A 27,569-nucleotide genomic window follows, 5' to 3' on the forward strand; every position below is an offset into this window, starting at 1 on the left:
GTGAGAGATCTGAGCAGCCTTCAAACGTGAGGACGGAAATGGACCGTAATGCTCCCATGGAGGCTGGAGAAAAGCCACAAGTTCTCGTAAGGAACTTGGTCAAGATGTATGTCCAGGATGTGTGGCACCTTTCCAACAACTTCCGCCTGCTGCGCTGAGGAAGAACAGTAGGAGAGAATATCTGGACTGAGTTTACACAAAGAGTCATCCATCTCAGTGAGACACTTGTAAGAATAAACCATCTATCATGTCTTGGGTAGAACTTTTTGAGGGCATCTCAAACGGCTTCACGTGTCCTGTTCTCAATTTGCTGAAAATAAACTTTATTTTTAAAGAATGATTTGTCATGGTTGGACACTTCATTTATTCATCACATATGTCCGGCTATGACTCTGGGGCTCCCCCTTTGGGTGTAAAGGCTATAGTTTTTGTAAAGGTGGAGTTTTTAGATTTCTGGACCTTTAAAGTATGACATGAAAATGGCAGATCTCTAGTCTTGTAAGGTGTCTGTCATTTTCTTTAGTGAACTAGCGTACATGCCTGTATGTCAGCGCAGTAAATGTCTCGGTCATAGGTCTACTATGTGGGAAGAGGTCCAGAGATGGACCAGGAGCTCCTTTATCATGGCATGGCATACTTCATTAAAGGGGTTCTCTGCTTTGGACAAACCCTACTTGCTAGACGGGTCCTTTAAAAATCATCGATCACAAAGTGTCCCCCTGCTGGAACCCCCAGTGATCCGCTGTAATCTGTGGGGAAACATGGCAGTAAGAGTTTAATTTCGCTGCAGCGCCACCACAGGGGAGATTAAGCATTACACAGTGCCCATTCATATCAATCGGTTGTCTGGGTAATACACGACAGGACAGGTCCTTCAGAGCGAGAGATGCACTTCGTAGACGCTCTCCATACTGGCGAAGAGATCAGGATCCTGAACAGAGGACCCCCTCTATTAACTCTGGGGTATATGAAAATGGGTTTTATAAACTAAACTAGACAAGCCATTTAAAGGGGGCTGTCCCATGACAAGCTCTCCTTTACTTTTATAATCTGTCAATCAGACAGGTCATAACAGTAAGCTGGGTGAGGTTCTGACCTATTACACCCCCACTAATGCCAAGAACAAGGGACCCTAAATCCCCATTATTAGCCAAAGAGCAGGATGAGCATGTTCCATCCCTATCCATAAGGCCTTAGTCAGACGAACGTAGAATACGTCCGTGTGACGGCCGTTAAAACAACGGCCGCCCCAGGACACATGTATTTCAATGGGGCCGTTGCTTCAACAGACCGTATAAATGGTCCTTTGAAAAATTGAACATGTTTTATTTTCTTTTGTTTTCACGGATCCCTCCATAGACTCAAGTCTACGAGGATCCATGAAAATGGGACCCACTCGGCGGCAACTCGGATTTTAAAAATGGCCGTTTGTCACAACCGAGTTTCCCCACATTCGTCTGAATAAGGCCTAAAGATGAATGGGAGCGTCATTAACAGACGATGGTCTAATTGGTTATAAAAGTTAAAAAAAGGGGTTGTCATGGGACGGCTTTTAAGCTCCCCCAGCCAAATCCTTGTGCTGTGCCAAGTTTGGATTTTATTAGAAGCTTTTTTAAAATGGTAGACCTTGGTTATGCAGCAACATGGGAGCAATGAATGTATTTTGGTGTCAATTTGTTACCCAGGAGTCTGGGAAAGTTGGGTGGAAACTTCTGTAGGAACTTTAATGGTGGCCATATTGCTTGTCACCCAACTTTCCCAGCCCTAAAAAAAATACAGCTAAATATATTTTTACAAACTATATTGATGATTACTGTATAAAGCCCTATCCATATAAATAGATTTGAAACAATGCATCTGAAATGAAGAAAGGACAGAAGTAAAAGATAATAAAACAAGACTAAAAGCAACATTTACTTTATATAACTTTAGAGAAGAAAAAACGACACAAATCCTTTCTGCAGATACACTTTACTAAGAATGGATCTACAATCTGCATCCCATATTCCCAGTGTTTCTGATGGCAATGCTGGGTGAAGGAGAGATGTGAGGTGGCGGCGGCGGCGGGCTCATCTCCTGCATTCCATCAGTGTTCCAAAAGGTTACCCCCAGCAACTGGACAAAAAACATGAACGCGGAATGCAGCCAATAGACACCCTCTCCTGCACAGTAAATGGGAAATAGTACCTAGATAAGCCCTATTATTACAGATGAAGCAGAGCTGAATGTCTCATTTGACTCTTTTGGACTGGCATTGATTGTGCATCATGATGGGAAAGAAACTCTAGTTTGTGCACATTTTAGTTATTTCTTACAAAACTGGCATTTAACCCAACAGGGATGATAGATCTGAAGAAAAGCGTTACACCACTTTTCCCAGTTGGATCTAGAACTGGTTTTGGAAAAATAAAAAAGACATAGACCGTAAACCTGGCACACTGCTCCGCAGCCTTCAACATGTGTTCCAAGCCAAACTCTCATGCTTACAACTGTCTGGGTCAAGTATCATTCATACGTCCGTAATTTGGCCGGATTGTAGGGTCTGCATTACAGGCACAAGACACGGACTGCCCACAGTTCAAGTAAACCGAACTCAGATTACCATAGGATTCTGTGATGATTTAAGGCGGTTCACCTGAACTGTGCGGCGTCCTGGTCTTGATGCCATAATACGGATGCTAAAATACAGCCCTATTAGGGTAAGTTCACAATCACAGGCTGCAGCGGTCACATGGGATGAAACGTCAACCCAGAAGGCAGACTAGCCGGCAGGAAGACGCGTCGCCGAGGCTATGTAAGTATGAAACTTTTTATTTTTTTCTGTGAAGTTTGCTGCAGAGGACATTCTGGCCGAAAACTGCACCACAATTTGGTGCGGTTTTTCGGCCAGAATTCCCTGCGGCGCCCAGTTTGGATACGCTATGTGATTTTACGCAGCATATCTGCCCTGTGTGAACATACCCGTAAGCCTCATGCACACAACCGTGTGCGCCTGCCGAGTCCCGTCAGTGATCCGAGGGAATATAGAACATGTCCTATTTTTCCTCGGATTGGAGAATCGCGTTAGTTGTCACGGACCCGATTCACCCGCTAAAGTGAAGACTGTCGGGTGCCACTCGGATGCCATTAAAAACGTCCCGAGTGGCACAACCCGTCGTGTGCATGAGGGGTTAGGGTATGTGCTCATGCAGTTAAAAATACAAGGCTGACTGCAAGGAGAACAGCTTCTGAATCCAGGCGTTTTTAGGAGCTTCTTTCAAGGCCTCAAGAAATGACATGCCGCTTCTTTTTACGAGGCATATTCTTTTAATTCAGCAGCGTAAAAATACACTTTATATAAACAACACAATGTATTTCCCCTTGAAATCAATAGAAAACTGTTTACAGCCGTATTATAAGTGTATTTTGAAGGATTTTCAGCTCCAAAATACGCCTGAAAATAAACCATGTGAACATACCCTTACAGCCTACTGAAGAGGGCCTCAGGCCGGTTTCAGGCTGCTGTAACGCTGCCGATACCTGGACCCCCCGAGGTCCAACTAAACTGAACTTAGATCTCCATGGGGCTCTGTGCACACGTCTTACGACCATCTGAAACGGGCCTTAAAGGGGTTTCCCACCAAAAATATGGATGACATATTGGTGGGGGTCTGAAAACTGGGGTTCCCACTGATGCCTCTTTGGCTTTTCCTCCGAGGCAGCAGCCGTGGCCCCCTTGATATAGCCATTGGTGGGGTTCCCACAAATTGAACCCCCTTTGATCAGATATTGATGGTATATCTTACGAATATGTGAACAATGTCTGTGGTGGGATACTTGCAGTCCTATGTATATGACATGTATACGACAATGAGTCGCATTAAGGGTACGAACACATGCGGCGTATTCAGGGCGGATACACTGCGTCAAGCTGCGCAGCGTATCCGCCCTGAACACCACAGGGTATGGCCTCTGAAATCCTGCACCACACTGCGTTGCGCTTTTTCGGGCATAAATTCCTCTGCGTAAATTATCGCACATACTTACCCCCTCCCTCCACCGACGTTCGCTCCAGCCTCCCTGGATGACGTTGTAGGCCATGTGACCGCTGCAGCCTGTGATTGGCTGCAGTGGGCAACACGGCCTGCAAAGTCATCCAGGGAGGCCGGACTGGAGAAGAAGCAGGGAACTCTGGGTAAGTATAACTTTATTCATTTTTTTTCTTACTTGCGATTTTTGTGGCGGAATCACTATGATTCTGCCGCAAATCGCAGCACACGCCACTTTGTTGCGGGTTTAAGCACCACATTGAATTCAATTGGAAAACCCGCAACAGAAGAGCAGCGATTCAGCAGCATTAATTGACACGCTGCAGTTGAAGAAACGGCACCGCAGGTCAATTGCTGTGGTTTTTTTTCGGCTGCATTTTTCCGCATTGTGGGGACGAGATTTGTTAAAATCTCACCCACACTGCTGCTACTGTTAGGGTATGTGCACACGTAGTGTTTTCAGCCTCCAAACATCTGCCCATTGATTTCAATGGGAAATATGGCGTTCTGTTCCGACAAAGCGTTTTTAACGCGGCTGTTTTGAAAAAACGGCACGTATAAAGACGCCCGTGAAAAAGAGTGCATGTCACTTCTTGAGCCGTTTTTGGAGCAGTTTCTCATAGACTATAGAAAAACAGCTCCAAAAACGTCCGCGAAAAATGCGAGTTGCTAAAAAAAACTTCTGAAAATCAGGAACTGTTTTCCCTTGAAAGCAACTCCGTATTTTCAGACGTTTTTGATTTTGCGTGTGCACCTACCCTAATAGGCTGTCGATTTTCTGCAATTAATCCATTGTGTAAAATCCGCAGTGTTTACGTTGTGTGTGTTCGTACCCTAAAACTCAGCTCTGTTACATCTCTATATAACCAAAAAGATCTAAAGTTTGAATAGGTTATTATACTAAAAGTGGTATAAGGCTACAGAGACGTTAAAGCGAAGACTCCACGGCACGTAGGCACATTCCTGTAGCTGCCTTTCATTTCTGCTTGATGTCTTTCCATCTTATAACATTCAGCGTTCACACATACGAAATTTGTTGTGTAGATGAAAAAATGCGGGAATTCTATGTGAAAGTCAGCAGGCGAGATCTCCAGACGTGTTACAGATGGATGTGATCAACATGGGTGTGAGCATGAAATTATCATCTATGTACGGAAGATGTCGGAGATTTTAAAACAGAGACTGAGATTGTGCCGGGGTAACAAATTTTATCTTGTAGTGGAAAAAGTTTGAGTAAGAAAGTGCATTTCCCTTTAAAAAATAATAGGGGGTTGTCACCCACCTTTCCCACAATCCTGAGCGGCAAATAATCCTTTTTGTGCAGCAATATCTATATCGCAGAATAACCCAAAAGATTTTTCTTTAGAAAAGTTGGATAACAACCCCTGTAATGGTGGCTATGATGGTGCCACCCATCAATCCCAGAAACAGATGTAATAATAAAATAAAGAAAAAAAAAAGAATTGGCTTAATAGAATTGCTGGCAGACAAGGCACCGGGTGAGTTATATATAATGTGGACCCTAAGGGTATGTGCACACACACTAATTACGTCCGTAATATACGGACGTATTTTGGCCGCAAGTACCGGACCGAACACAGTGCAGGGAGCCGGGCTCCTAGCATCATAGTTATATACGATGCTAGGAGTCCCTGCCTCGCTGCAGGACAACTGTCCCGTACTGAAAACATGATTACAGTACGGGACAGTTGTCCGGCAGCGAGGCAGGGACTCCTAGCGACGTACATATGTATGATGCAAGGAGCCCGGCTCCCTGCACTGTGTTCGGTCCGGAACTTGCGGCCGAAATACGTCCGTCAATTACGGACGTAATTAGTGTGTGTGCACATACCCTAATTGTGTTCTCACCCACTGCTCATTGCCAGAGACTTGTATCTCCACTAATCCTGACTCTGCAATGTCTTGGTACATGACCCCCATGTGAATCACCCAGCTTTCCCAGTTTGTTTTTTTTAGAGGGTTTTTTCCCCTGCATACCTCATTAATGGTCAGACGAAATGGGCATCCAACACATTCTTGCATAGGCAACATACTTCATGAACTATTAGATCGGGTTCCCACGTAGCGTAAACACTGCAGCGTAAGGGTATGTTTACACGGCTTATTTTTGGCCGTTTTTTCGGCCCGTAAACGGCCGAAAACCAGCTGAAAAATCGGAAGCAGAACACCTCCAAACATCCAAACGCCTCCAAACATCTGCCTATTGATTTCAATGGGAAAAACCTCGCTTTTAAAAACGGCCACGTAAAAAAACGCCCGTGAAAAAGAGTGCATTTCACTTCTTGAGCCATTTTTGGAGCCGTTTTTCATTAACTATAGAAAAACAGCTCCAAAAACAGCTATAAAAAACGCGAGTGGCTTCAAAAACGTCTGAAAATCAGGAGCCTTTTTCCCTTGAAAACAGCTCCGTATTTTCAGACGTTTTTTAGTGAGCCCGTGAACATACCCTTATACAGTAGCAGCAGAGTGGATGAGATTTGAACAAATTTCATCCACACGCTGCGTAAAAAACCTGCCGAAAAAACATTCATAAATTGACCTGCGGTGTGGTATATTAATCGCTGCTTTTCCCCATTGAATTCAATGGGAGGTAAAACCTGCAACAAATAGCAGATGTTGCCATTTTTGCGGCGGACAAGCTGTGATTCCGCCGCAAAAATCGCAACTCAAAAAGAAAAAAAAAAAGACTATACTTACCCAGAACTCTCTGCTCCTGCGTCCAGCCCGGCTTCCAGGGATGACGTTTCATCCCATGTGACTGCTACAGCCAATCACAGGCTGCAATGGTCACATGGGATGAAACATCATCCCAGGTGGCCGGGCTTCGGGATGTCTGAGGATATGAACCTTTTTTTTTTTTCCCAAGTGCTGTTTTCCACAGTTTTTTTCCACAATTTGGTACGTTTTTTCGAAAGGAACTCCCTGCAAGGACCCGGTCGGATATGGGCAACTTATATGTGGCGATATTATGGCAGCTGAGACACACCCCTTATAAAATACTTACCAACTTATAAGCAAATACTGACCATTAAGGGCATGGCCCCACGTGGCGTATTTCTTCTGCAACTGTCCGCATCAATGCCGCACAGAATCTGCGTTGCAGATTCTGTTGCGGATCTGCCCAAAATGTGCAGTAAATTGATGCGGACTGGCCGTTGCATATTGAGGTGAAAGTACTTCCCTTCTCTCTATCAGTGCAGGATAGAGAGAAGGGACAGCACTTTCCCTAGTGAAAGTAAAAGAATTTCATACTTACCGGCCGTTGTCTTGGTGACGCGTCCCTCTTTCGGCATCCAGCCCGACCTCCCTGGATGAGGCGGCAGTCCATGTGACCGTTGCAGCCTGTGATTGGCTGCAGCCGTCACTTAGGCTGAAACGTCATCCTGGGAAGCCGGACTGGAGAAAGAAGCAGGGAGTTCTTGGTAAGTATGAACTTCTATTTTTTTTACATGTTGCTGTATATTGGGATCGGTAGTCACTGTCCAGGGTGCAGAAACAGTTACTGCCGATCGCTTAACTCTTTCAGCACCCTGGACAGTGACTATTTACTGACGTCGCCTAGCAACGCTTCCATAATTACGGGTGCACACACGTAGCCATCCGTAATTACGGGAGCCCCATTGACTTCCTCAGTCTGGCTGTAGACCTAGAAATACATAGGTCCAGCCAGAATGAAGAAATGTCATGTTAAAAAAACCAATACGCATCCGCAGCACACATAACATGTACATTACATCTGCGGACTTCATTGCGGAATTTAGAATCTCCATTGAAGTCAATGGAAAACTTCCGCAATGAGTCCGCAACCAGTCCGCCACTGGTCCGCAACAACCATTGTATGCTGCGGACACCAAATTCCGCACCGCAGCCTATACTCCGCAGCGGAATTTTCCGCATCGTCTAAACGAACACTGCTAAAAAGCAGTGGAAGGCAATAGAGAAACGGGTCCGCTGCGGATTAACGCTGCGGAGTGTCCGCAGCGGAATTCCAGAGCAATTCCGCCATGTGGGGCCTTGCCCTAAGGCTCTGTTAACACACCTGCTTAAAATCCAACATGTCTTACCCCAGCAGGAATCCGAAGAAGACCCTTGAATTTCTGCTGCAGTTGTGCTTCTATTTTTGCCATAGATCTTCATGAGAATTCGCTCCATTGTCATTCATCCCAAGCAGATTTTTTTTTTTGCCGAGCACAAAAAAATCTGCTTGGAAATTTTCCTGCGCATGTGAACGAGGTTGCGGAAACCCGATTCACGAGCATCGAATGTGGATTGTCGTCGGTTTTCATGCGGATTTAGGCACGGAATCCTGACAGAATCCATGTCAAATCTGACACGTGTGAACGGGGCCTAACAGTGACAGTCAGAGAGCGTTACTCATTAACAATCGCTGCCAGGCAGTGCCCCCTTTAAGACTTTGTTCACACATAATCCATGTCAAAATTTGAATGTAACACGTGCAGATTTTACCAAGGATTTGTGACAAAATCCACAGGGTAAAAATTCCACCAGGTCTGAACTAAGGGCTGACGCACATGGCCATATTACAACTTCATTTTGTACAGAGCCATAATAGGGCATTCTAATAAGGCTGGGTTCACACGACCTATTTTCAGACGTAAACGAGGTGTATTATGCCTCGTTTTACGCCTGAAAATAGGGCTACAATACGTCGGCAAACATCTGCCCATTCATTTGAATGGGTTTGCCGACGTATTGTGCAGACGAACTGTCATTTACGCGTCGTCGTTTGACAGCTGTCAAACTACGACGCGTAAATTGACTGCATCGGCAAAGAAGTGCAGGACACTTATATACATTATATGCAGGGCACTTATATACATTATATGCAGGGCACTTCTTTGCCACGTAATTTGAGCTGTTCTTCATTGAACTCAATGAAGCACGGCTCAAGATTTACGAGCGTCTCAGAGGCCTCGTAAATTACGAGGAGCATTTACGTGTGAAACGAGGCAGCTGTTAACAGTCTGTCTTTTCACACGTAAATGCCTCTCATCGTGTGAACATACCCTTAGAGATACATGGGGCCTCTGCTTTACCCTCCGCATGCCTTCAGTTAGAAAAGAAATTAGTTGCATGCTTCATCGAACTCTGTATGTTTGGAGGTAGTCTCCCCTGGAAGAATTGCTCCCAAGAGGGGCGTTTCTCTGTACATACAGTGCCCAACAGAGCCTGTACCGCAGCACAAGGAGCTCTGCATCGCCTCTGTGCAGTGCCGCTCTGACTCTGTGTGAAAGTTCTCCTATAAACAGTACCAGGCAGAGAATACCCCCGATAACAGTGCCAGGAAGAGTACCTTATAAACAGTGAAAGACAGAGTGCCCATAAACAGTGCCAGACAGGAAGTGCCCCATGAACAGTGCCAGGAATTGAATACCCTCGATAACAGTGCCAGGAAGAGTACCTTATAAACAGTGAAAGACAGAGTGTCTATAAACAGTGCAAGACAGAATGTCCCATAGACGGTGCCAGAGTGTCCCCATAAACAGTACCAGACCGAGTGCCCCATAAACAAAGACAAACCCCCAGTGCCAGGCAGAGCCCCCATAAATGTGCCAGACTGAGAATGTCCCCATAAACAGTTTCAGACAAAGAGAGTCCCTATAAACAGTGCCAGGGAGAGGGTGATCATAAACAGTGTAAGCTGGAGCGCCCCCATAAACAGTTCCAGCCAAAGAGAGCCCCTATAAACAGTGCCAGGAAGAGAGTGCCCCCATAAACAGTGCAGCTAATCTGTTTTAGGACAGATCAGACTTGGCCCGGAGCTTGTGCCTATTTTACATGTGTATGTAGTGCCGTGTAATGTGACATTTATCCCGAGTTGTGAAACATTATAAAGTCGCAGTCATGACTCAAATGTCTCTCCACAGCGCCAAACCCCGTCCCTGCGACATTACCGGCCAATGTCTCTGTATTGGAGCAGGAAGGACCCTGTGCATTCACTCTCCCCAGGTCCATGTGTCTCCTCTGCTCCCCCCGCCCCAGCCCGCGAAATGGTTTGTCTTGGGGACTCAGCATTGAATAAATAATGAACACGGGAAGCGAAGCCAAGAAACTGCGCTCATGAGTTTGTAGCTGTGATTTACAAGGGAAAGAGAGGAAGCTGCAAACACTACCGCCGAGGAGGGGGGAGACAAGTGAGTCCATGTTATACCAGACGTTATTCTACGCTCACCTACTGTGGGACACAATGTCACATATTTCTATAGAGACCTTTATGTTATTCTGTGTCATGGAACGGTAGAATTCAGCGTTTTACGGCTGCAGCGTTAGGAAAGCACATAGCGGACCCCCCTATTTATCAGTGGTAGGTTCCATTTAAAGAGCGCGGTGTCATGTGTGCTGTGTCCTTTGGAGAGGAGGTGCTGTGTCTCCTGCAGTGCTGCTCATTCCTTCAGTGGACTCGCTGCCTTGCACGGCTCCCGGTGTGTGTTCCTCGTACCCACCATGCTGCTCTCTGTCTCCTCTCTCCCCAGGCCAACATCCTGCAAATGATGGAGGATAACAAGCAGCTGGCCCTCAGAATAGATGGGGCCATACAATCTGCGAGCCAGGAGGTGACTAACCTGAGATCTGAGCTGACAGCCACCAACAGGAGACTGGCTGAGCTGAACAGTGCAGACCCCAGTGTCATGGAGAACAACCAGCACAACACACAAGGTAAAGACCCGGATGGATGGAGACCCCCCCTGGAATCCATTGCATATTAATCAGATTCTTCCTCTGCAATGCCATAATCTATGCTGATAACTTTCCCTGCTAATTACCGACCACATGGTTGTTCAGCTCTGCTACTTTGATGTAGTTGCGCTGTATGTGTTGGGCTGTGTGGATACATTGTATCAATATCAAGTTATTTTGTAAAGCTGAACCCTCTATTGACATAATATGTTCCTTTGCATATATCAATGTTGCATAAAAAATAAGTAATTTAAATATTCCACCCAATCAGAAGACCGGACATGTTAAGTTTTTTCATTTATTGACTATAAATTAATCCGGGGGGGGGGGGGACATTGTAGCAATACAGTCGTAAGCATAATACGGGCACTTTTGCGTTCGTTTGGCGTGCTACGATTCTCGGCATGACATTTCTAGGATACGCCGCATGCTATGGGACAGTTTCATATGGAAAGCGAGTACAGCAGGTGTAGTGTGTCACGTGTATTTTTTTTTTTCCGTAAATAACTTGGATTCTTTTCGATAAACACGTCACAATAATATAAAAATGACAGCGGGCTCGGCGTATATCCCAGAAATTGGCGCCCATGGTTATAACCTATTGATACACATACATTGCAAAATGGACATTGTTAGAAGTGGCGTTTCCTGGTGAGACGTTTACCTGTCTGACTGAGGCTGCAGAGGATGGGTCTATTACGCGGTGTTTGTGGCGCTGTGTTATTGCGCTAGGCAGCGACACGGAGAGCGCGCACGGAGGAAGGCTGTAATTGTTCTAGGCTGTCATCACAAACTGCAATTATACTACTAGTGTGATCTCAGCTCTGGGAATGGTGGTCTACCCCTCCCCCCACAGCTGCCCATTCTTTCAGGGTACACAAGGCTTGCTGGATGTGGCGTTTGTAAACCTCAGACGATTGCTGGTGACACCGCTCGCTTACAGCTTGTCTGGGGACATCTGAGAGGACGGCCATTCACGGTCTACGGGGAGATCTGATGATTTGTGACAATATCCTTCAATTAGTGGGACCGAATCGAAGTTGGATGTCGCTGTATTTAAAAAAATAAAAAAAAATCTCAATTATTTGTAACTTTTCGTGGAACTTAGTGGTATAGCTAGGATGTATGTTATTGTACTCTATAATTTAGACTATAGTGTATTGTACTATAACGTATCCTAATATCATGTACTATGGTGTAAAATATAGCTTAGTATGTTATAATATCCTGCGTGGAGTTATATTATGCTGTTTTATGTTATTGGCGTGTTTATATTGTTTCACGTGTTGCATTCAGGGGCTCCGTGCCGTGATGTCATCTCCGCTTCAGTCATTGGAAATGTTTAACCCTATGCTAATGGTTGATTAAAGGCATTGTCTTGCTTGGACACCCACTTCTGAAACTGTAGGTAACCACGAGACAGGATGATCGTGGGGGTCCCGGCGCTCTATGCCCCTGCTGATTTCGCCCATCACAAAGTCTCCATTGATTCCAATGTTGCACATTTTGGGGACCTCCAGAGCAAAGATTCGAACTTGACTCTAGCTGTTGGAGGGACCCGAGAAGGGGACCCCTACCTGTGTCGGCTATACTTGTGCTGTCATAGGTTATTCAATAAAGAGTTGTCTAGAATGAAATCGCCCCTTTAAGTTGTGCGTTAGAGTTTAAGGCTACGCGCACGCTGCGGAATCCGATGCACAAAATCTGCGTCCAAACCGCAGGTAATGTCACAGGTAAAATCCCCATTTAATAGTGCGTTCTACTTTATGCAATTTTCGATGCAGATCTTACATTTTGATGCGGAAACAGATGCGAATTGTCTGCTGCGTTTTTTTTTATAAACTTGTCGGATACAATTTTGAGATGGGAACACAAGATAAATTGATATTCTGCAAATTTTAGTATTTGCCACGCAGGTCAATTTACACGTGGAAATATTCTGCTACATGTTTTCTGAGATTGCCGCAGAAAAATCTGCACGTAATAGGCATCGTGTGCATGTGGGCCAAGGCTGCATTCACGCATACCGTTTTTGTGGCCGTTTTTTTTGTACACTGCTAGGAGTGGATCTAAAAACAATGAAAAGTATGAAGGAAAGACCCGTACTTCTCTTTTTTTTTTTTTTTTTTCTTATATCCACTCCTGTGATTGGCTCAAAAAACTGCTGAAAAATACTGCGTGTGATTCCAGCCTAAGGTCCCCTTCACACAGATTTTCTTTTTTTCTGGCAACTTATACTGCATCAAAAAACGCTTCTAAAAATGTTAGCGTTATTAAATGTAACATGCATTTTTGGTGGCGTTGGAAAACCGACTGAAAAAAACCGCCATACCCAGAGCAGGCCACAAAATTGCCTCCAAACGCTACAAACCAAAACGCAGTTGTGTGTAGTGCATTTTAGATTTCACTATAGACTTGAATGTAACATTTGGCCGCACAAAAAAAACCCTCTGAAAAACGCAGCAAAACGTTGTGTGTGAATGCCGCCTAATACCGGTTGCATTTCAGTATCTGTATTCTGACAGCAATGCCTGGGCCGGACCTGCTGTGGTTCTACTGAACTGGACTTGGATCACAAATGGATCCTGGTGGCATACAAAGTCCATATGGGTCCATATTACCAACCCGTTGTAATGCCACCATATGCTACCTCCGTGAGGCACCATATTTTCTCGTAGAACGATTGCCTCCTTCGTATACCCACATAATGCCATGTGTTTTTTCCACAGACGTTATGGGAAAAGGATCTCTGTGCCTCCATGTAAAATCTGAGGCACAAGGAGGTTTTTTGGTGGGCCCACAGCAGTCTACAGACGCTGTATTATCAATCCATAATATATCCGTGGGCATGAGGGAAAATGAAACCTGCAATCTGATTGGTTGCTACGGGCAACTCCACCGCTTCCTCCCTGCACTAGCTTTATATATGAGGCCTATAGTCTGTTATATGATGACGTCATATGTTGCAGTCCGGCGCTTCATGCGATGATTTCGTCTTGACATTTCAGTCAGAGACGTCGGGTTTGCTCCGTAACTTCTCCTCTTCATAATTAATAATCTTACAAGCCCCATGATCAGCCTGTAGGCATCTCCGCATAGGTCTGTATTACATGTCATCGGATGCATCTTTCTCTTCTGGATGTGATTTTCCTGATGTCCTTTAATTTCACTAGAGTGTATATTTGACACGGTTGTGTTTTAATTACGGCGCCCCTTCATGGCGCCCGCCTTGTCGGTTTATATGGCTTTCTTTTTCCTTGAGTAGAGGAAATGGATGTTGAAATTGTAATAAACAAATGTATTTTTTGCTGCTGTTAATGTTGCACGTTTGGGAGCGGTAACATATTAATAAAACACGATAGATAATTTGTGTGTGGAATTCTTCGCTTTGGTTGTGCGTCTCTACACGTAGATCTTGTCTTATGGAAATTCAGTTTGCTAGTAAAGAACGTGCGTCAATAGTGGGGGGCTGACTGTGGGGTAACAAAGGGAGCCCCCTACCTTTGCTGATGCTGCGATCTTTATTCATCATGGCATCTCCGGGCTTACAGGGTTGTCATATAGGGGACGGACGCATTCTGTCCGGGTATTACATAGGCGGCTATTCATGTGGATGTCCGCCAGAGTAAATGCAGGGTAAATGAGTGGGTAGACGTGGGTTTCCTTGGCAATAACTTGCCCACAGCAGTTATCACTAGCTTAACCCCTGCACTGTACCAATACATAGGCATGTGATAAATGTCAGCCGATTCTGACACATTTTATTAGTGTTGGCCATCGATTGACTGCATTTTTATTTTTTTTTCTGAAAAAAAGTACAATAACTGACAGGCAATGGGGGAGATGTATCAAAACTGGTGCAATGGAAAAGTGAATTATTTGTCCATAGCAACCAATCAGGTCGTTGCTTTAATTTTTTCAAAAGGCCTCTGATAAATGAGTGTTGGATTCTGATTGGTTGCCACGGGTAACTGCTCTACTTTTTCCTTTGCAAGTATTTTGATACATCTCCCGCAATCTGTTGAGTTTTTTTGGCTAGTTGACTTGAAGTTTATGGTACGTTTTAAAAAAAAAAAAAAAAAAAAAAAAGTCTTCCCTTTTTTGTAGCTTTTGCCGATCTTTGACTTTTTCATACGTGTGTATCCGAGCCTCTGTTTGTATCTGCATTGTGACGTCCTTTATGAAATGGAAGTCACAATGATTTGCCAGATTTGTTGTACAATGGATCCTAACTGTGCCCGGCGCATACCACTAACTGACGCCTACGGTATTTCTTCCGGCAAAAGGACTAAACCCTTGCACAACGGAGACAAACGGATCCGTAACCATTAAAATTAATGGCGATGCAAAGGGAAACTTCTGGTTTAGGTTTGTTTGTCAGGGTTCCGTTCTGACGGAAAGCTCTGACGGAATGTCCAAACCTAGCCCTGACGCAGATGTGAACGAAGCCTTATAAGGATGGTCGTACGGGTGTCCGTCGTTTTGGCGACTAGAATAACCCTGCTTGCAGCTTTTGCTGTTTAAATGTAACAGAATTGCAGATGTGAACAGAACCGTAAATCTTTGTTATGCTATTAGTTGCACATCTGTCAGATAGTTTAGGGCTACATGGCGACTTGTGGCAGTTCGACATAACCTTACGTCGCGTGGCTACATTGCAACCAACGATAAAAATTGTGTTTGCGTAACGACCTGCGAGTTCCTGCGACATGTCAGTTACCAGGAATCCAAACCTGCTGCGTTTCAGTGTGACCGCATTCACCATCTTTTTTTTTTTTTTTTTAGCAGGACAAATTTTTGTCCTTGTATCACGTGGCCACAATTCGCTGTGTAAACCCTAGCCTAAAGGCTTATGGACACGGCTATAATGCGGGTCCATGTGCGAGCCCTGTATATTGTGTGTAATCCGGAAAGGCTTTCCGATCCCGTTCTTGGCACTAAATATGTCGTCTTGTACATTAATCACGCATTATAGCTGTCTCTTCCGCCCGTTTATAGAATGGTTGGGCTATATCCTCATTAATATTGGTTAAAGGGTCTTCTACTTTTGGGATGGACTTCCTATTTTCCTACATCTCTGCACAAAATAAGCAGATTTATCATAGACCAAAAATCCCTTAGGGCTTGTCCACACGCAACGAAATTGCTGCAGAAAATTTCTGCAGTATTTCCGTTAAAACTAGCAGACCTTCCGCTGCGGAAAAAATGCACCGTTTCCTGCGTTGTTTCTTTGTTTTTGTTTTTTTTAACCAAAAAATGGTGCAGATTTTGCTGCGTTTTTTTATTTTTTTTTTTCCAATGTTGGTAGATGCTGACATCTCCTCTGAAAAACGGAGCAATTCAGTCCACTTTCCACAGGAGAAATGAACATGCTGCGGTACGGAAAATACGCAACGCAGGTGAATTTCTGGTCGGAAATTTTATGCAGCGTGTGGATGAGATTTGTTAAATTTCACCGACTTTGCCGTTGCTGTATTCTGCTGTGTAATTTCCGTCCACTGTTCCGGATGGAAAATACGAAGCTATTCCGTTACGTGTGGACAAATCCCTTATTACGAGAGAAGACTAAAACAAACCCTTAAATTCTACGTTCTCTGCTTTGAGGGTAAGCGATTACGGGAAAGTTAATCTCTTCACCACTTGTTCAAAAGTGACATAATTGATGAAGTCATTAAGGGATGTAGTAATTACATTATATCTTCCCTTCATCGCTGCCTCTTCTTTGATTAAACCTACTGATTGTATTGAGCAGGTGTAGGGTGAATAACATACATTGTGGACGTCCTATCCAGTTTTGTTTGCTGTTTTTGTGTTTGCCCTCAGGAAAGCTTTTGAGTTCTTCTGGACGATTAAAGGAAGACGACATCCCTACCAGATATTCTGGTTCATAAACTTTTACGACTGCTGTGTTGAAGGTTTACAAACTAGAAAATCTGGTGAGACTGATTACTTGTGTCATGAACGGATATCTTATGAGGTTTCTATCCATTTGTTTCCACCAAGGGTGGAGGATTTTTTTTTTTTTCTTCAAAGCTTTCAAGGACTGCAGAAGATGACCTCTAGAAAATTTGCTTGTGATTACAGGAGTTGGGAATTTAAGCCGTTTGCATGGCCTCCATACCATAGACATTTGAGTGTAGTTGGCCAAACCATGTTCCTTATGGTAAACCTTTTTGTTAAGTCAATCCTTGGCCTTCTGCTGAGGTCTGGTAGCTTCATATACATGTGCCTCCAAAGGCTATTATCTGACATAGACTCCCCTGAAATTAATTTGGCACCAGATATTGTTGAACAACATGTGGCTGAAAAAAGTCAGGTGGTGGTTTTGCGGTTGAATCCTCCCTGTTGCTTGAGAACAGAAAAAATGGTGTAATCTTAAAGCACTCTTCTGACTGGTTGGGTAGTCTTCTGTGATATTGAGAGTTTCCTCATAAATAGTACAGTTCTCGGCCTGGTTCTCCTATTACACCAAAATGGGGCACTAAGTATTGGTAGCTTTTCGACAAAATCCCGGTATTCTACTCTGATGATCCCAGTTCAGTAGTAAGGATTGTCCGCTTCTGAGAACTCTACCGACCTCTCCAAATTTTCCTTCTGGAGAACTACCGTATTTTGCAGACTTCATCAATTAACATAAGCTGAGTATAGGTGGTCCCAACTTTCCTAGTCGATAATGAATAATAGTTTTAGAAGCTGGCAATCAGCTGATGGGCGAGCCAGCTTAATTTAAAAAAAGGGGTGGTCTTCATGAGAGAGCTTTAAAAAACAAAAACCTCTGTATATGGCCTTCATAGAGGCCGAAGGTGGTTTAGACCATAAATAAGGGCAGTGGATTGGAAAATCTAAATATATAGTAGTCCTCGGCTCTTTACTCACTATGTATTATAATTCTGCTTGTCCGGAGGTTGGAAAATTTTAGCTTGTGGCAACAGTTGACTAATTCGTCCTGTCCTACTCTATGAACCCTGTGTGTAGTCTAATCCTGCCATCATGAGTTACGCCATTTCCTCTGCCCTTCCTTCGTTCTAACCTACAAATAGGGAAAGGTGAAAAGCTTCTAGTAACCATGGAGACACAAAGGCCCGCGTAGGAGCTTTAGACACAAAATAGTAGGATATTTTTAGTTTGACTATTTGTTACACGTGCACATAGCTTGTAAGTCATCCTTCCTCTTTGGCTTGCGGTTTAGCTTGCTATCATTATTACCTATCCCTTAATCATAAATTCCCATCTTGTGTTTCATGCAAATACATGTTTTGATGGTTCGAACACTTTTGTGCACACTAAATATGTATCCGGCTAGGTGGTCCCTTTGGAATATTTTTGGGTCTATAGTTCAAAAGCGTGAGCTTTACCAAACAGCTGTGCGGAGACAAGTCCCTCTCTTATTGTCCGGGTACTTGGTAATGTAATTTCCGCCATCTTCATCCGGGGCCCGTTAATTGCTACAAAAATTTTTTTTCCGGCATTTAGAAATTGTTAGAGGCGGCTGTCTTACATCGACAAGTCAGGAGTTGCAGAATGGTTAAATGTAATTTTTGTATTTTTTTTCTTTGCCATTGTGAAGAACTGCGAAGCCAAATGCCTGTCTGGCAGCTTAAGAATGGATGCTATTTTCCCCGCTGAATAGAATTAATGATTTCTATGACTCACGGAACATGTTCCTGTTTTGAGATAAACATGAAAACAATGCAATGTGATTGCATATTCTTCATGCTGGTCCTCGGCTGGGGATTACTGGCATCTCGGGGGCAGGTTGGTCGTCTCCGTGATCAGAAGCTTCCCCCCCCCCCCTTTTAATAAATTTGTATATGATTGATATCGAATCCTGTCTTCAGTCATTTGTGAGGAGACTGAGTCTTAGTGCATGTATATAAAAATGATAATATATACTCGGAAGGAATCTTTCATATTCTGAGCTTGTTGCGTGGTTTCCAAGTAGTTCCGTTTCGTTCATGTGTGATCGGAATAGCAGCTGTGTATACAGCCATATTTTACAGCTGGACTCTTTGGGTTCTACTGAACCGATCTTGGATCACCATAGAAACATATGGAGGTCTATGCTCCATTCATCTCTACTGAACGGGCTTAAATATATGTTGGCCTATTACGGCCTTGTCAATCGGCCTAATTCACATGGGCATGTGGTTGAAATTAGGAAAATTATTTGATTAGCGGAACTCGGCACCAGTGTTGTCTATGGTCCGTCTGGTATAAGGGGTTACGCTGCTATACCAGAAACAGCCCATGGATAAGAGTTGGCGCTCCTTCTGGGAACAAAAGCAGACAACCCCCCCCCCACCTTTTTATTTATTTGCCATCAACTATTCCACGGTTAAGTATTGCTCAATAATGGCAAAAAATATTTTTAAGAACTTCAACTTCTTTTACTTTGTTTTGCTGCCACAATTCCATGCACTTTAGTCACATGCCTATAGTAGGTCATCAACAGTCAGAAGATATAGTTTTCTGACTGGCAAGACCTTTGCCACGGTCTATCATGTTTCTTCGGGGAAAAAAATAAAAAAATTCTTGCAGCAATTTCTGGAAATGACCTACACCACTAACACATACGGTTCTGAACTCTTAGGAATCTAAAAAATGTCATTGCTATGTGAGTATTTACTAAACACTGTAAGGCGTGTTGATCGGCAATTCTGATTACAGGCGAGATTAATCCAGGTCTACATTTCTAAGTATACCTAGGCTTACACACGTGTTCTGGCAATGTCCGATTTATTATGATTTTATTAACTGAAATTTTTTTGGGGTCAGATGTGAATATCGTCGTCATTCTCAGGTTGATGACTGAAACGCAAGGTTATTACCACAATTACACGTTTTTAAACATAGACTGCTTTCATTTCTGATTGGCAATTATTGACTATTGGTGTAAAGTCACCTACGTGTGATGCAACTTTTTGGATAAGATTAGGATAGAAATATAACTTGTGTCTGTCCATGCCGTCATATAAACTCCATACAGTGGTCTTCCTGTTATGTCATCTCACTGTAGAAATCCCCCACCTACAATTCTGAAAATGAGATGTGTGTGTGTCACACCGGTAGATGTGACCGATCCACAGAAACCCAACATTTTATTGATTTGTTGCGAGCTATTACACCTGGCGATTATCTCTTACATTCGAACGATTATACGAAAATTCTTACAATAATCGGTACGTCTAATAGGGCCTTTAGTTTTGCAATATACAAATGGAGATCTCACGGACATTGACCTCCTGATTAGTGAACTCCATCCGTTCCTTTTCTACTCGGGAAAGGTGTTAATCACATAGATGTTCTTCAGCATGTAACCACAGTATACAGCCATATGCGGCTAGCATGAGTAAGCAGACGCACCTGTCTATGGGATGCCTGATGCCAAAAACATGCGGCTTCTGTGATTGACTGTTTGGCTCACAGCGTCAATCCAAACCATATCGAAAATATTGCTGGCACGTAATCTACCGCCCACAACTCAATGATTCAGTAACACCCAAAACAGCAAACACAGAAAAATGTGACAACCCGTATGTAGCCTGATTGATTATGGCCTCCCCAGGGGAGAATACTCTGTGCTGAATACCGAAGAGCAGAATATTGTAATAGCCAGATCTATATAAATATCCATTCACTGAAGCAGACCCAGCTGTGCTCCATGGGATGTCCCCTGGTACTAGGTCAAAGAAAATAATTTGAAGGGAAGCTGTCGGTGGGATTGGAGCCACTAAACATCAGCATTGTGCTGCTGAAGTTTAGGGTTCCAAATCTGCAAGCCTCGAAAACTGACATTTACGTAATAGTTAAGTAAATTGCAACTTACAGTATGCCGGAAACCCTCCCGACGTGTAGCTTCAACATACATTGTAAATAGACCCTCAGTAGTACAGTAGGGAAAACGGTTCCCATACAACTAGCAGCCGTGGAGGACCCGGCACATCTGCATTACACCAATGGCTTATTAATTCCAATATGCACATTGCAATGCTTCATTTATCCTGTGGTGGCACTGCAGGGAAATTGAACATTTGCTGCTGTGTTGCTCTGCAGGTTATCGCTGGAGATCCTAGCAGTGGGGAAACCCTTCTTACAAAGTGGGGTTGTCTAAAGCGGACAGTACACTTTTAGGTGACAGCTCGTGCTCCAAATATTCTGGTCTCATTATTTTCATAACATGAATGGAGGAGCTGCAATACCAGGCACAACCCATGGACAAGAGTGGCACGGTTTCTATGAAAAAAAGGCAACTTTTTTTTTTTCTTTTTTTTTTTTTTTCCTAGTTTGACAATTTATATATATTTTTTTTATACTTAAAAGATGTTTTTAAATGTATAAGGAGATTGTTTTATAAGAACCAGGTATATGAAAAAACAAAATTAACATCTGATCTAATATACAGAATGTTTGTTGTATATAATTCAGACATGTCAGCTTGTCATGTAAAGGAACGTGGTCGTGTGCGTTAGAATTCTCCAATTCTGAATATTTGTGGGGAAAGATCATGCTGCAACAAGTCCAACCGGTCCTCCTATTATGGAGATTTGGGTCGGGAGATTAAGTCCTTTGGAGTGATCCACCAACAATCTAATGTTTATGGGTGCCACCAGATGATCCCCCCACCACCACCCTTTTCCTCAATATCTATCATGGAAAACCTGAACGTCTGTCCGGTTTCCCTATGACATAATCTGTGCCGGAGGTAAATGGCAGCCGCTTATCTCCCTGCAATATTCAGTCAGGGCATATTGAACATGTATGTTATCACGAGTGTCGCAGCTGATGGCTGCTCGTTCAGCTGTCAGTGTATGGACGGCTTTAGTAAACCGTGCAAATTTATTTAATCCCAAACGCAAATTCAACATGTCAGTCCAAGGCCAGGGGTTAAGTAAAAGTCTTTGTGTGAATTCATTTTGCACCCTACCGTACGGTGAGTGGAAAAACCACAGGTAGCCGGAAAAAAGTTAAGATCTTCTAGGAGCTATGTACCAGTAAACGAAGACGAACATCAGAATGGCCCGGACCAGGGCTGACTAATTTCAGGTAGCCGATGCAACTAAAAAGTTTTGCCACTGACACCTATTGTAACTTTTTGGATTGTTTTGTATTGATGTCTATGAAAGGTCCTAGTCCTGAGAAATTGCCCCCAGCAGTGGTCCGGTCTAACTGACTTGGAGTCTATAGATTTTTGTCCATCCCCAGAGCAGACTAGCTAAATAAAGATGAATTTGAAACGCATTATGGGGAGATTAATCTAAAGTGGTTCAAAGGAAAAGTGGTTTAGGTGCCGGGGCAGCGAATTAAGTTGCTGCTTTCGTTTTCCAAAGGGCCTCTAAAAAACAAAAGCTGGAATCTGATAGGTTGCTTCATTTTGATAAGTCCCCCTTCTGTATTTCAGCATCCCGCTTACACCTAAATCTATATTAAGGTTACCGTTTTTTGCTTTGGTGTTGAAGGGGACGTTCCAAAGCATCAAAAAATTTCGCCTTGAATCCATGGCAAAATTTGCAGGTGTTGTATGTGAATTTTTCCGTGGATGTCACCTTCTGCATTGCAAAGTATGAAACCCATAGAAAAAATTCTCTTCAAAAATGTCACATTTATTATAATCCATACTCCAGATTCCTTTCGCAACATGTGAATAAGCACCATTGTACTTTGTATTCGTGCAGGTTTTCGTTACAAAATTTGTGGTGAAAATCCGCGACACTTTGCATCTGTATTCAGCCCATGTAACATGGATAATGGAGCGTCCTATAAAGACTTGTGGTGAAATGACTTATTTTATCCAATCTCCTCCATAGCTTTCTCCTCTTTTACTTTACATATGCCTCATGAAAATAAATTAGTTCTAACTTTATTGGGGAATAAGCACAAATTTAGACATTTTTTTTTATTCCATTTTTTTTTGGGCTTGTTGTCACTAATACAAGTATATCAGAATAGCGTCTACTTTCTATAAAGAAGGGTTAGCGGCCCGTGATTTCTCCACTTTATAAATCACAGAAGTGAATCTATACACGCCAGATCATGAATAAGTTACAGACAATAAAAGACTATAAAACCGTGTACAGTCTTTAAATAACTAAAATGTATAATTGAAGATATTAATATATCCTGAAAAAGACACATGAGCCTGAGCTGTAAATTATACATGCGCCTGCGATATTTTAATGCAACCGGATAGGAGAAGGATCACTGGTTAACGTAGCGAGACTTGGTTCCTACAATCAAATGCTAGGAAAGCAGAAGACTATATCCAGCTCCTAAATATAACGGGTGATGCCAATTTTTGGATTGCAGTGCTGGTCTTTACTATTATATTGGGGGCTAGCGGTTCTGTTTTTTTATTTTTTTATTTTTTTTTCATCTCAATAGACTATTTTAGTATTTAATTGATGGACAAAAAGCATTTTTGTGGCATTTTGTTCAGCTAAATTGCTTAAAGGGGATTTCCCCATCAGAGACATTTGACATATTCACAGGATATGTCAAATGTCAGGTTGTGGGACCCACACCTATCTCCAGAACGGGGCCCCCTAAACCTCGTTTTATGGCTCTGTGTTGTGGCTGAAGCGTGTTAGTTCCGACCTTGAAGAAGAAAACCGTGTAACTTGCTGAGCTACGCGGTGTGTGGTCGTCCCCTTAGGCCTGATACACACGAACGCTGCGCATCTCGGACGTGGAAAACTGCCATTTTCCAGGTCCAAGGTGCATCCGTTCTCAGCGCTGCGGGACGCGATGTCACGCATCCCCCCCATAGTTGAGAGTCTGTGGAGAGATGCGTGAAGAGAACGGACATGTCCTGTTTTCCCACGGACCCTTCACACGGTCCGTTGAAACAACGGCTGTGTGAACGGCCACATTGAATTACATAGGTCCTTGGGACGGCCGCTGTTTCAACGGCCGTCCCACAGACGTTTAACACGTTCGTGTGAATCAGGCCTTAGTGGGACCAAGCCCTATTTCATTAGAAACCAGTAAAGGCTCATGCATTGACCCCACAGTCTCAACTGGGTTATATCATGGACCTGTAGGCACACTTAAAAAAACTTGTTGCTATATGGCAACGAGGCAGACTGATGGGCAAATAGGCCAGTTTATCCATCAGATAACTTTTAGACCCAATCAACCGCTACTTGGACAATTGTGTTGGTTGTCATTTTTCATATGCAGATAAAAAAAATAAAAGGGGGTTTTCCTAAATCAGAAAAAATTTCCTCTTAAAACCGCACCACACCTGTCCGCAGGCTGTTTCTTGTATTGCAGCTCATCCCCATTTACTTCAATGGAGCTGAGCTGCAATACCGGACGCAGTCCATGGACAGGTGTGGCGCTGTTTTATTGAAGAAAACAGCCATGTTTTTCGTATCCTGGACAATCTGTTTTAAATGTAATCAGTTGCCATGGAACCACTTTTATTTAAAAAAAATAAAAATAAATTACGTCTCAAATAGCCACGTTCTTCCGGGTTACGTGAGATAACGGAAGGACAGATGCTCGTTTGCTACATGAAAATATTGAGCCACAGAAACATCTGGTAAAATAAGTTTCATTCTCTGCATTTTTTACAGTATTTGTTCTGGCTTTAGAACAGTCTTCTTCTTTTCTGAGGCTGCACATTCTTCTGACTATCCCGTCCAGCGGAGTCTGAAGCGTTGCCACACAACCTGCGGCTTCTAATAATGTCCTGGTCAAAGACCAGGCCAAAGCCAGAGGTGGTGAGGAGGCAAGCAGCGAGGAGCCGGAAGACCGTAACACGTTGTGTCCAAACATTTTAGTGCACCTGTTATATCACAGCGGATCTATAGCTACATATGCAAGACAGTAGAATATACAGCATAATAAACGATATCACGTGTTCTGATCGGTTTATGGGGTCCTTTTAGTTTTAGAATACCCATTTTCAAATATCTTCTATGGCATTCAGGATTGTCATGTGGAGAGCAGCTGCAAAGAGTGTCTCTCAGTCTGGAGGACCCCACAAGTCCATATATTACACAGAAAGCCCTCTGAAGACTGTGTAATGCTTCATTTCTCCTGACATGGCGCTGTAGGAGAGCTAAACTCACATGAGTGTATCGCCGCCATATTTCTACACCCGTACTTTGGCCTGACCGTAGGTTTGATGACCTGACAAACGGCATCATGGGAACCATATCCATATCTTGGAAAATCCCCGCATTGTAGCCATGGGACCAAGTTAAAAAAAAGTCTCTAATATACCTTCTCTTCTCCATTAACTATGCAAATTTTACTCCCCTGCCCCTCCTGTGTCCTCACTGGTCCATTGCTCACTCTGATTCCGTTGCGTAGTGTCTCTAAAACGTCATGTCACACGGCCGGAGGACGTTACAGCTCACTACCACAAAGTAAACATTGAACTAGCGGTGGGACACAGAAGGGGCCGTGATGGTAAATGGGTCATAGTTACATATTGAGGTTCTGTAGCCAGAATTCAGAAGTTTTTGAATCTTGGAAAACCCAAACAAATATCACAAAATATTAGATTACAAAATGTTCCAATGGCCACACCCAGGATAAAAGCATTTAAGGAATTCTCTTAAATTTTATTATGTTTAATAAACTGATGTATAATAGCAGCCCGCCAATCCACATATCCAGTGATAGTCTGCCAGCTTGTAAACGAATTGTAATCTTGGGAATTGATGCTAGAAATTTCGACTTCTTGAGAACTATGCTGCTCCGAAATAAACTGTTCTACATTCTGTGAACATGTGACATTTTCAAGGTTGTGCAATCGCCACAGCAGGGTAAAGGTTAATCTATAATGGTCAACAAAAGCAGCAGTGTGGACCCCCCCCCCCCCTTGTATTGGCTCTTGACCTTTTTAGGCATTGATAACTAAACTCCCAGGGGGCACTAGAGGAGCATAAATCCTTTGATTGGTAGCAGGTGTCTTTGCCGGCAATAATTCTGTGGCTGATGTGTGCTTTAAAGGTAAAAGACTGGGTCTTAATGGCCATGTCTTGAGCAAATTGCCACTCGCCCTTCCCCCATTGTTTTTTGGTCATAGTGCAAAGTGCATACTAGTGCTCCCGGTCATACTGCGAGACAGATTCTCCGAGTCCGGACCATTCATAGCTTCTGCTGCTGTGTACCTGTACCTATTGTACTTTAAGCTGTGGGGGGGGGGGGGAAGCATCAAACATGTAAAAACAAATTTACGAGCTGGCCATAAATGCACGGTGTGCCCCCAAGATGACCAGCGTCCACTTCTAAGGCACTGTACGTTTAAAGGGACATTCATTGCAAAATATCTGCAATAAGGGGAATGATCTCCTATATATTGGATTACAGCCCAAAGAAAAGAGGGTTGTATATTACAGAAAAGTTTTTGTTTTTCACCAGAAAAATACATCATATTCTGGAGAAGATTTAGAGGAATGTGGTTGGATTTCATTTGATTTCACCATTAAGCCTCAAATGGGAAATTTGAGAGGCTCATTTGCTTGTTGAATCTTTTATAGAAGATCTTTTACGTGAGTGTATCCGTTTACATCTACTGAAAATCCGTTGCTGAACAGAGGGACTTGGACAAGTTGCTATAAACAATGACCACTTTCAGATGCCCTCAAAGAGAGAAACCTAAAACAATTAAGTGTACTGCGGTTGAAGGGCTTGTCTCGTACGGACTACTCATTTTTGGATTGAAGTTGGACCAGCTATCAGCTCATTGCCACCGGTCTAACTGCTGTTGGTGTCCGAACTCAGATCTGCAGTGATAAGCTGATCATTGGTCCAGCTCTGTGCTGCGGCTGGCCATACGTTTTCCCTGCAGTGGCCACTACAGGGGAAGTGCAGTACTGTATTACATAAATTTGAATGTCTGACTAATATATGGATGGGTCAGGTATGCAAAAATGAAAGCTTCTGTTTAACCACTTTCTGCTCTGGTGGGTCCCGAGTAGGGCACCCCCTTTATGTCCATATGCCCTAGTACGGCACAGTTACATGAGACAAATCTGATAGGCCCAGGAACAGCTTAATCAGCTCTGTAGTTTGGGAACCCCACTAGACACCTCTTCATATCTGTTTCCTGAGGGTTAAATGCTGTCATACCTACATTTTCCGAGTTTAGGTCTTTTACACAGGCCAATCAGTAAACGAGCATACTTTCAAACATTGGTTCCCAATCGTTGGCCCATGTAAACATGGCAGATCTTTTATGCTGCCTACAAGATACAAAATATTTGGGGCCTAATGATCGTGCGTCCTCCTACTCGCAGTCCTTGCTCCAAGTAAATGGAGCAAACGAGCCCTGAACGATATGCTGTTAAAACCACCTTTTAAGGCTGGATTCACACACGTCATTTTGCAGCGTTTTTGTGTGGTTTTTTTTTTTTATGTGTGGTTAAATGTTACATTAAAGTGTGTAGGAAAATATAGAAGGCATTACATACAACTGCGTTTTGATTTGTGCTGATTTTGGCCATTTCGGCTGACCATGGTTTAAAAAAAAATAATTTTAAATTAACGATCGTTAGAGAATGCAATCTTTGGTCTGCTGAAAATGTCATGGGCTAGGTTGTGTATGTGTCTGCTGTCATCGGCCGAATTTGGCTGATCGTTTGCCACTTCGAGCCGGCCCCAGGGTTTTTTTTTTTTTGTTTTTTTAAGTATTGCCTGATTGACAAGTTTTCGTTTTCTACTCGCAGGTAGAATTATGCGTACGAATGATCCCATGGTCGATTGATCGGCCGCATTGAAGGCAATAATTGTCTTCTGTCCGGCTGCTTTTAGGCTTTTAAATATGATTCCGACTTATAGCCCCGATTTTTTTTTTATTTTTTTTATTTT

General features: G+C 43.3%; 1 protein-coding gene across 7 annotated transcripts in view; it reads left to right on the plus strand.

Moving 5' to 3' along the window:
- Nucleotides 1-27,569, plus strand: part of KAZN (kazrin, periplakin interacting protein) — a 333,751-nt gene that overhangs the window by 193,118 nt on the left and 113,064 nt on the right. For all 7 annotated transcript variants that reach the window (XR_012850831.1, XM_075839523.1, XM_075839524.1 and 4 more), the window contains exon 3: nt 10,544-10,727. Coding sequence is in view for 6 of the 7 variants with exons in the window: in XM_075839523.1 (XP_075695638.1) it covers nt 10,544-10,727 (184 nt within the window). In the remaining variant the exon portion in view is untranslated. The remainder of the gene's footprint in view (nt 1-10,543; nt 10,728-27,569) is intronic.

This window comes from Rhinoderma darwinii, chromosome 10 (assembly GCF_050947455.1).
Source record: "Rhinoderma darwinii isolate aRhiDar2 chromosome 10, aRhiDar2.hap1, whole genome shotgun sequence".
NCBI lineage: Eukaryota > Metazoa > Chordata > Amphibia > Anura > Rhinodermatidae > Rhinoderma > Rhinoderma darwinii.